Genomic DNA, 11,996 nt, shown 5'->3' on the forward strand with positions numbered 1-11,996 from the left:
TAATATATATACTGTTGAATTTTACACTTGAAACTTATTGAATTCCGTTAACCAATGTCACCATAATAAATAAAAAAAGAAATAAAGTTTATAAATTAGACAATAGTACAGGCATACTACGGAGATATTGCAGGTTCAGTTTTAGCCCACTGTAATAAAGTGAGTATAGCAATAAAGCGAGTTGTAATACTTTTGCTGGTTGAGGGTCTTGCCTTCAATTTGTAAAAAAATGCAACATCTGTGAAGCTCAACAAAGTGAAATGCAATAAAATGAGATATGCCTGTACTGTAAAAAAAAAAAAATTCATTGTTTTCCCTGCCTTTACCCCTGCGTTGTAGTAGGAATTACATAAACACTAATTCTCTTCCCTTGGATATGCTCCTCTGGAAAACTCTCTCAATCCTCTCTTGTATCCCCATTGCCTAGAAAATGAAAGTGTTCAATGTGTTTTGTCCAAAATTTTATTATGAAAATTTTAAGATATATAGAAAAGTTGAAAGCATTTACAGTGAAAACCCATAAATCTACCAGCTAAATTCTACCATTAAGATATTACAGGACCAGTCAAGATGACTCAGAAGGTAGATGCTGTGCACAATTCCTCTCACAACCACACTAAAATTATAACAAAACTACAGAGCAACCAACACAGAGTTGCCTGAGGTCTGGCTGAACAGAAGCCTTACAACTATGGACAAAAATAACAGATCACCTCAAACCAGGGGAGACACAGAAAGGCCTGGTCCCACAACCACACGTGGCGATTGAGAATCAGGAGGGCTATTTTGGTTTCAGAGCCTCCTCCCGCACCTGAGGAGCAAGGGGTCCTGGCTTCACACTGGGCTTCCTGAACATGGTTCCAGCACCAGGAAGAGAAGTCCCCACAAACTCTAACTATGAAAACTAGTAGAGATTGAAGCTGAGAGAAAGAGGGCTGCAGAAGTCACAGACATTTTTCTTAAAGGCCCACACCTGGCCTTACTCACTGACAGACTCTCATGCTCTGAGCTCCAGCATTGCGGCAGCTGCTCGAGGGGCACCAGGGACACACGTGGAGGAGCTGAGTTGTCGGGCTTCAGAGCAAGGGCTGGAGGGGCAGCTCTCTCCCAGACAGAAGAGCAGGCAGAAGCCATTATTCCTTTGGTGAACCCTCACCCCTCCTAGCTTGCAGGCACAGGTGGGCCATATCTAGGCCTCCATCAACCTGGATAACACAGGTAGCTCTGCTTAAGTGATTCTCTGACACTCCGCCCCTCCCAACTTGTGGGCCCACACAATTCACTTCTAATGGTTTATTCCATACAAATGGGCTGTCTTGACTCCTGCTGTGGACCTTCCTAAAATCTCCCAAAGGCTCACCAAACCCAAGAGGCAACATCTGGCCTCGGCGCAGCCCATACCACTTGCTGAACAGCCCCGAAGCATGGCACTAGTAACAGCTGACCTCGGTTTCTGGCTTGGCCTCTTGAGGCACCTATAAGCCCAGCATGGGTGGCAGCCATCTGTAGATTGTTTGGTGACTCTTACTAGGTGGCCCTGGAGGGGCACAGGCTGTGGCTGAACTTGTCCTGAAGCTGAATCCCTCCCAGGACTGTGCCACTGGGTCCCACAGGACACCTACTACATAAACCCACTCTACTAAGATCGGGAGACTTAGGAGCCCTACCTAATACATAGAAACAAACACAGAGAGGAAGCCAAAATGTGGAGACAAAGAAACACATCCTAAATGAAAGAACAGAACAAAGCTCCAGAAAAAGAACGAACAAAATGGAGACAAGCAATCTACTAGATGCAAAATTCAAAATACCTGTTATAAAGATGCTCAATGAACTTAGCGGAAGAGTAGATGAATCTGATGAGAACTTTAAAATAGAGGTAGAAAACAGAAAAATAGAGATAGAAAACAAAAAAAAAAGATCCATTTAGAAATGAAGAATACAATAAATGAAATGAAAATACATTGGAGGGAATCAACAGTTTAGATGAAGCAGAGGTTCGAATCAGCAATTTAGAAGATAAGGTAGCAGAAAACACCCAATCAGTACAGCAACAAGAAAAAAAGAATAAATAAAAAATGAGGATAGTTTAGGACCCTCTGGGATAACATCAAGCGTACCAACATTCTCATCATAGGGGTATCAAAAGGAGAAGACAGAGAACAAGAAATTGAAAACCTATTTGAAGAAATAAGGATGGAAAACTTCCCTATCCTGGGGAAGGAAATAGACATACAATCCCAGGAAGCTCTGAGAGTCCCAAACAAGAGGAACCCAAAGAGGCCCACACCAAGACACATCATAATTAAAATGCCAGAGGCTAAAGACAAAAAGAGAACCTTAAAAGCAGCAAGCGAAAAACAATTAGTTACCTACAAGAGTGCTCCAGTAAGACTGTCAGCTGATTTCTCAAATACACTTTGCAGGCCAGAGGGATTGGCATGAAATATTCAAAATGATGAAAAGCAAAGACTTTTAACCAAGACTACTCTACCCAGCAAGGCTAACTTTTTTAATTGAAGGAGAGATAAAGAGCTTCTCAGACAAGAACAAGCTCAACAGAATTACAATAAATTTTAAAGGACTTCTTCAAGAAGAAGAGAAAAATACATATCAAAAATTTATTAATAAAGAACGGCAATAACTGTATATCTATCCACAAGTACCTTAAATGAAAAATAATTAAATGCTCTGATCAAAAGATAGGGTGGCTGAATGGATAAGAAAACAAGACCCCTACATATGATGCCTGCAAGAGACTCACTTCAGATTAAAAGACACACATAGACAGGAAGTAAAAGGATAGAAAAAAATATTTTTGATGGACCTAGAAGGTATTGTGCTGAGTGGAGTAAGTCAGATAGAGAAAAACAAATGCCATATGATTTCATGTACATGTGGAATCTAAAGAACAAAATGAACAACAACAACAACAACAAAAACAGAAACAAACTCATATATACAGAGAACATTTTGAGGGTTACCAGATGGGAGGGGGATTGGGGGGTTGGTGAAAAAGGGGGAAAGATTAAGAAGTACAAATTGGTAGTTACAAAATAGCCATGGAGATATAAAGTATAGCATAAAGAATATAGTCAATAATATTGTAATAACTATATATGGTATCAGAGGGCACTAGATTTATTGGGGTGATCACTTTGTGAGTTATATAGATGTCTAATCACTATGTTGTACACCTGAAACTAATATACTATTCTATGCCAACTATAACTGAAAAATAAAAAATATTATTAAAAAAAGATATCACTATACTTGTTTTATTACTTATCCATTCATCTATTTGTCCCTCTATCCATCTATTAATTAATCTTCATTTTGGTACATTTTAAAGTACATTGTACATATAAGTACATGTCCTCCTAAAATACTTTGTTTATAGACTTAAGTAGAGTTTATTATTTGTTTACAGATTTTTTAGATTAAATTTACATACAGTGATGTTAAAAATATTAAATATACACTTGCTGAATTTATTATTAAATTTACGCATACACCTATGTAACCAAAACCTCTAACAAGATGGAATATTACCGTCATTGAAGAAAGTACCCTCATGCCCCTTCCCAGTTCGGTTCTGCGTACATACCCCAAAGGAAAACAGTGTTTTGATTTTTTACCACCATAGATTAGTTTTTCCTATTCTAGAAATTCAAACCATAGTATAAATTTATTCTTTTATGAATAAACACCTGGGCTGTTTCCAATTTGGGATTATTATGAATAAAGTTGCCATGAACATTCATGTAAAAGTATTTTTGTAGAGATGTGTTTTTCTTTCACTCAGATAAATACCTAAGAGTGAAACTGCTGGGTCATAGAGTAGGTACGTGTTTAGTTTGGTAAGTAACTACCAGTACTTTTACTAAAGTAATTGTTCCATTTTACACTGTCATTAGCAATGTACGAGAGTTATAGCTGCTCTACCTCCTTGCCAATAATTGATGTTGTCTGTCTTATTTTAACGATTTTAGTGGATATCTCATAGATTTTAATTTACATATTTTGAGGACTGATGATGCTGAACATTTTTCCATATGCTTATTAGCCATTTGTATCTTCTCATGCTCGCTTCGGCAGCACATATACTAAAATTGGAACGATACAGAGAAGATTAGCATGTATCTTCTCTTGTGAAGCATCTGGTTAAATCTTTTGCCCATTTTTTTATTGGCTTGTCTTTTCATTATTGAGTTGTAGGAGTTCTTTATATATCCTAATCACCAGTTCTTATTTGATACACGTTTTAGGAATACTACCTTCTAGCCTATAGTTTACATATTTAGTTTTTTAATAATGTCTCTTGATGCGCAGAAAATTTTAATTTTAATGAATTGTAATTGATCGGTTTTTTCTTTAAGGATTCTTGTTTTTATGACATGTATATGAAATCTTTGACTACCCCCATGACATGATGATATTCTCCTATGTGTTCTAAAGGTGTTATCATTTTACCTTTAACATTTAAATCTGTGATATATCTCAAATTTTCTTCTATGTTGTGAGGTAGGGGTGTACGTTCATATTTTTCACTTGTGGATATCCAGGTGTTATAGCACCATTTGTTGAAAAGACCTCCTTTTCCCCCATTGGATTGCCTTTGCAACTCTGCCAAAAATCAAATGACCATATAGATGTGGGTTTGTTTCTGGGCTCTCTATTATGTTCCATTATCTATTTGTGGATCCTTATGATAGTTCCACACTGTCTTGGTTACTGCTGGTTTATAGTAATTCTTGAAGTCAGGTAAATATGTTTGTCAATTTTGTCTTTTTTCAAGATTATTTTGGATATTCTAGATCAGGGGTCTACAAACTTTTCTGTAAAGGGCCAGATAGTAAATATTTTAGGCTTTGTGGGCCAAACAGTATCTATGTCAACTACTCAATACTATTGCGGAAACACAGCAGCAGCCAAGACAATACCTAAATGAATGGGTGTGACTGTTTTCCAATAAAACATTATTTACAAGAACAAGCAATGAGCTGGATTTGGCCTACAGACCATAGTTTGCCAACCCTGTTCTAGATTTTTTTTATATTTCCATGTAAATTTTAAAATAAGATTGTCAATTTTTAGGAAAACACCAGTTAGGATTATGATTGGGATTGCTTTGGATCGATCTATAGATCATTTTGGTAACAACCGACAAACTAACAGTTTTAAGTCCTTCAATCCATGAACCTGACCTATATTTTTATTTATTTAGGTCTTCATTAATTTCTCTCAGCAGCGTTTTATAGTACTGAAGACAGAGATCTTGTATATCTTTTGTTAATTTTATTCCTAAATATTTTTATGTTTTGATAGTATTGTAAATTAAAATTTTAATATTATTTTCCAATAGTTCACTTTTTATATAATAGTTATTATATAAAAAGAACTGATTTCTTTTTAAATTAGCATTTTATTCTACAGCCTTGGTAAAGTCATTCATTAGTTCTAAGAAATTTGGGGATTTTTTTGTTTTTAGGTTTCTTGGGATTTTCTATAGAGACAAGCATATTGTAGGGACAGTTTTATTTCTTCCTTTCCAATTTATATGCTGCTTATTTATTTTTTTTCTTGCTTTATTGCAGTGGCTAGCACCTCCAGTACTATGTTAAATAAGAATAGCAAGAGTAGACATCTTTAGGATGAAAGTGTTCAGTATTTTTGACATATATGATGTTAGCTGTAAGGGTTTCAGTGATATATTCTATTAAATTGGGGAATATCCCTCCTAGGTTGGCTGGGAATTATTTTTTTATCATGACTATTTTTATCATGAATGAATATCATAAATGACTTATCTTCATTTATCAATTGATATAATCACGTGATTTTCCTTCTCTAATCTGTTATAGTAAATTACACTGACTTCTTTTCAAATATTAAATCAACCTTGTTCTCCTAGAATAAACTATACTTGGTCATGATTTATTACTATACACATACACATATATGTATGTGTGTATGCATGCGTAAATTAATAGTGTGGGTCCAATCAAGAGATAGATACCACACAGTAAGTTATACAGGGAAAATTTAATATAAAGAATTATTAATTATGATAAAAGAATAACTCTAAGATATAAGAAAATTCATTATAGCATGCTAGAGCTGAGGTGGAGTATCCAAGGAAGAATAAACCTGGAAAGGGTTCAGTCCTGAAGAAAGTCAGCAATCTTATATCAGAGAGGTTTGCTGGTGTGGCCAGGCAAGAGCTGGTCTAGAGTGGCTGAACAAACAATAGGCCACCCTCCCAGAGTGCAGGCAGGGGAGCAGGCAATCATCAATTGCAGGTGTGAGGATGCAAAGGAAGTCTGAGTGTCAGTGAAAATAGACTTAAGAGTACATAGATTGCATGAGATGGGAGTAAAGGATGGGAGTTTGCAGAATGACTGTTCAGTGTGTGACCCTGCAGAACACAAAAGGCTGCACATAGGTCATCCAGGGGCTTGTCCAGGGAGTCTAGACAGCCAACTGTATCTAGGCCATGTAAGGACTCCAATTTACTGTGTTCAGAGGGTTGTGGAAAGGTCATCACCAGGCCGAGGCTGCAAGGTCATATAGGGACCAGTGCTGGGCCCCATGGGCTGGCACTATCTGATGTCCTCTTACCTAAACAGTAGAGCCCTGGCCAGAGGCAGAAGTAGCAAGAGAACCAGTTTCTCCTTCAATGACCCTCCAGCGCCCTCTACTGAAAAATTTTAATATTGTCTTAATTATAAAGGAGAAATGCTTAAAGGAATTCTTACATAGAGAGCATGTATGTGAGGATGCATTTGGAACTGAGAAGCAATAAATTGGTAACTGACACATATATATATATAACTAGTTTCAGCTTAATAACACCATGTTAAGAAATTTTGCACCTGGGGTCAAGCAGGATATTGGTCCACAATTTTCTTTTCTTTTTTTTTTGGGGGGGGGTGGTAATTAGTTTTTTACATTTTGGTATTATGCTGACTTGTAAAATTCTGTTTACCAAAGAGTTTGTGGAATATTAGTGTTATCTCCAGCTTAAATATTTGCTAGAATTTACTGGGAAAACTGTCTGGAGATGGAATTTATTTTATGGGAGGGTTTTGAATATTAAATTTAGTATTTTCCATAGATATAGAACTAATAAGATTTTCTGTTTCCTCTTTAGTGGTCCTTTCTAGAAATGTTTACGTTTTATCTAAGTTGTCAAATTTTTAGTCATTAAGTCATTCATAATATTCTCTTATAATTTTCATACTGTCTGCAGGCTCTATAGTGATATCAGATTCTTGGTATTGATAATTTTGCTCCTTTTTTCTTGTTTAGTTTAGCTAAGATTTTATCAATTTTGTTGTTCATTTCAAAGAGCCGCCTTATTGCTTTGTTAATTTTCTCCATTATTTGTTTCTATTTTATTGGTTTATGTGCTTATCTTCATTATTCTCTTATTTTTACATACTTTTGTTTTAATTTATTTTCATTTTTCTAGTTCCCTAAGGTAGCACCCTAGGTCATTTTATACATTTAGTGTTTTCTAATATAACCAATTAAAGCTATATTTTTGTCTCTACACCTTTTTAGCTGCATCCCACAAATATTGATATATTTTATTTTCATGGTTATTCAGTATAAAATATTTTCTAGTTTCCCTAATGATTTTTTTCTTTAAGCATGTATTAATTAGAAATATCTTCTTTAATTTCCAAATACTTGAGGTTTTTCTTGACACCTCGTTATCTATTTCTAATTGTATTCTATTGCCATCAGAAAACATATTCTATAGATTTGAAGTTTTAAATTTTTACTGTAACTTAGTGTTTAGCCCAGCAAAGGATCTGTCTTGGCAAACACACCACACGTACTTCAAGAGCATGTGCATGTGTTCTGCAATTCTCGGGTGTACTATTTTATAAATATCATCTAGGTCCAGGTATTTGATAGTGCGTCCTTTCTGATTTCTTTGCCTAATTATTCTTTCAATTTGAGATAACATTAAAAGGTCCAAATAATATTGTGACTTTATCTATTTCTCCCTTTAATTCCACTAGTTCTTGCTTCATGTATTTTGGAATATCTGTTATTAAACACATAACCATTTATATTTATGTCTTCCTGATGAAATGACCTTTTATCACCATGAAATGTACCTCTTTACCTTGGTTTTGAAGTCTATTTTATCTTAATATTAATGTTAATTAATATTAATATAGCCACTTCAACCTTCTTATGTTTACTCTTTGCATGCTTTTTAATTTCCCATCTTCTTTTTTCTAATTTATCTATGTTTTTGTGGTTTTATAAACAGCATATACTTCAGTCATGCTTTTTTATCCAGTCTGACAATCTCTTTTAATTGGGTATTTAGCACATTAACATTTTTAAAGCTTTAAAACATTTTAAAAGTTTCTATTGTATATATAAAATTAATCTGTTTTAAGTGTACAATTCAATGATTATTAGTATATTTACAAAGTCATGTAACCATCATCACAATCCAGTTTTTGGACATTAATATCACCCCAAAAAGTTCCGTCATTCCCAATAAGCAGTCACTCGCCACTTCCCCCTCAACCCCTTCTAAACCTGTAGCAATCCCTAATCTACTTCTTGTCTCCATGGACTTGCCTGTTCTGGACATTTTATACAAATGGAATCATACAATATGTAGTCTTTTATGTCAGCTTTATTTCATTTAGCATAATATTTCCAAAGTTCATCCATGTTGTAATATGTATCAGTTTAATTGATGAATAGTACTCATATATATTATTCACATATATTTGTTCGTAATAATTATTCATATATATTATTCATAATAGTATTCATATATATATCAGATCATGTTTATACATTCAGCAATAATGAACCTTACAGGGTTATTAGATCATGGGTCAATAAAATTATATATATGAAAACACTAATAAATTATAAATCTCTATTTGAAATCAACAGATTACAATTATTATCTGTAAAAAGTTAATGTTATGAACCAGCATACACAGGAATTAGATCACTGTTCTGCTCTCTGGTACAAACACTGAGTTAAGTATTAGGGAGACCTGACTTCAAAACCACTCCACTACTTATAAACTCTGTGGCAGGTTAACCTCTCTAAGTTTCAGTTACCTTACGAAAGGAGGCTAATACCACCTTCCCTACTGGAGTAATGAAAGAATTAAATGAAATAATATTTGTGTAAGTGCCTAACACAGCAGTGAGGGTTTCTGGAAGTGACAATTGGCCATTGACACTCTGGTGAAGACTGCTTCCTCACTACATTTTCCCTATAAGCATGGGGAAATAATATTGTGCATAATGCCCTCGAGGTCCATCCGTATTGTCACAAATAATATTGTGACTTTATTGTGAATTATTATAGGTATTCTTTCATTTGATTCTCACAATAACTGTGAGATCAGCTAAGCAGATGTTATTGTGTTCATTTTATATATGAGAAAATTGAGAATATTGGCTCTCGTTGTTCCATGTACTGTCTAACACTAATAAATACTGTTTGATGTTCAAAAAGGGTACCATTAAATGTTCATTTCTTTTGAAAAGAATAGCTTTGGCACTATTTATTAAAGCTGAGTATACATATACCTAATGAGTGAGAAATTCCATTTTTAAGTTTATATCAAACATAAGTGAATATATATGCTCACGAAAAGAAAAGTAATAGAATTTTCATAGCAGCACTATTTGCTTTTTATTTTTTCATTTTATTGAGATATAATTGAAATTAACATTGTATTAGATTAAGACATGCAACATAATGATTTGATATATATATTATGAAATGATTACCACAATAAGTTTAGTTAACATTCATCACCACAGTTACAAATTTTTATTTCTCGTGATGAGAACTTTTAAGATCTACTCTATTAGCAACTTTCAAATATGCAGTACAGTATTATTAACTATAGTCACCATGTGGTACATTACATGCCCAGAATTTATTTGTCTTATAACTGGAACTTTGTACCTTTCGACCACTTTCATCCATTTCCCACACTCACATCCCAACTCTGGCCACCCCCAGTATGTTCTCAGTTTCTGTGCGTTCACCTTTTTTTAGATTTTACATATTAGTGGAATCATAAAATATTTGTCTTTGTCTTTCTAATTTACTTCATTAGCATAATGACCTCAAGGTCCATCCGTATTGTCACAAATGGCAAGATTTCTTTCTTTGTTTCTTTTATCTTTCTTTGTTATGGCTAAATAACGTTCCATTATTTTCTTTATCCATTCATCCATTGATGGACACATAGGTTCTTTCCATGTCTTGGCTACCATAAATAATGCTGCAATGAACATGGGGGTGTAGATAACGCTTTAAGATAGTGATTACATTTTCTTCAGCTAAATGACCAAAAGTGGAATTGCTGGAGCATATGGTAGTTCTATTTCTAATTTTTTGAAAACTCCATACTGTTTTTCATAGTGATTACACCAATTTACAGTTCCACCAACAGTATACAAGGCTTCCGTTTTTCCACATTCTTGCAACACTTGTTTTCTCATCTTTTTGATGACAGACATTCTAACAAGTGTGAGGTGATTATTTAATTGTGGTTTTGATTTGCATTTCTCTCATGACTAGTGATGTTGAACATCGTATGTACCTGTTGGTCATTTATATGTCATTTTTAGAAAAATGTCTATTTAGTTCTTCTGCTCATTTTAAAATCAGATTGTGTTTTTGTTTTTACTATTGAATTGTATGAGTTCTTTATATGTATTAGATATTAACCATCTATCAGATATATGACTTGAAAATATTTTCTCCCATTCTATAGGTTGCCTTTTCATTTTGTTGATGGCTTCCTTTGTTATACATTCTTCTCTAGTGCACATGTAAAATTCTCAAGAATCGACCACATACTGGGACACAGAGATAGCCTCAATGAATATAAGAGGGTTGAAATCATACCAACCATATTCTCTGATCATAATGCTTTGAGCTGGAGTTCAACTGTAAAAAGAAAGTGGGCAGAACCACAAATACATGGAGATTAAACAACATGCTACTGAAGAATAATTGGGTCAGAGAAGAAATAAAAAGAGAGATCAAGAGATACATAGAAACGAATGATCTAATGCTTCATCTTAAAAAACCAGAAAAGGAAGAACAACTGAAAGTTATTCAGCTGAAGGAAGGAAATAATCAAAATTAGAGCAGAGAGAAATGAAATTGAAAACAAAAATACAACAGAAAAAATAAATGCAACATAGAGCTGATTCTTTGAGTTGAGAAGGTAAATTGACAAACCCCTGGCTAGACTCACTAAAGGAAAAAGAGAAAGGACACAAATAAACAAAATTAGGAATGCAAGAGGGGAAATTATGATATGACTCACAGATATACAAAGGATCATACAAGAATATTATGAAAAAATAGAAAACATCTAATTTAATAACCTATAAGAAATGGACTAGTACTTAGAAAGATACAATCTTCCTTGAATTAATCACGAAGAACTGGAAAATCTAAATAGATTGATCAGTAGTGTGGAAAATGAAACAATCATCAAAAACCTACCAATATGTAAAAGTTCAGGATCAGATTGCTTCATCAGTGAATTCTATAAAACATTCAAAGATTTAATACCTATTCTCCTCAAACTCTTCCAAAAAATTGAAGAGTATGCAATATTACCCAACTCATTTTATGAGGCAAATATTACTCTGATACCAAAACCTGGTAAAGATACCACACACACAAAAATCTACAGACCAATATCTCTCATGAACAGAGATGCAAAAATTCTAAATAAGGTACTAGTGAACTGAATACAGCAACATATTAAAAAGATTATAAATCATGATCAAGTGGGCTTCATCCCAGAAGCACAGGGATGGTTCAATATACTCAAATCAATTAATGTGATACACCACGTAAACATATTAAAAAAATAAGAATCATATGATCATATCAATAGATGCAGAAAAAGCCTTTGACAAGATACAGGACCCATTTATGATCAAAATCTTTAACAAAATCA

General features: G+C 34.1%; 1 protein-coding gene and 1 non-coding gene across 2 annotated transcripts in view; both read left to right on the top strand.

Moving 5' to 3' along the window:
• The window catches only part of TMLHE (trimethyllysine hydroxylase, epsilon), a 40,045-nt gene that overhangs the window by 21,853 nt on the left and 6,196 nt on the right, over positions 1–11,996 (top strand). The window contains exon 3 of the mRNA XM_025039812.1: positions 10,842–10,874. Within this exon, the coding sequence (XP_024895580.1) occupies positions 10,842–10,874 (33 nt within the window). The remainder of the gene's footprint in view (positions 1–10,841; positions 10,875–11,996) is intronic.
• On the top strand, positions 4,083–4,186 carry LOC112471001. Its single transcript, XR_003043150.1, has one exon. It is a non-coding gene; the product is annotated as a U6 spliceosomal RNA (small nuclear RNA).

Source organism: Pteropus alecto, unplaced genomic scaffold, assembly GCF_000325575.1.
Source record: "Pteropus alecto unplaced genomic scaffold, ASM32557v1 scaffold821, whole genome shotgun sequence".
NCBI lineage: Eukaryota > Metazoa > Chordata > Mammalia > Chiroptera > Pteropodidae > Pteropus > Pteropus alecto.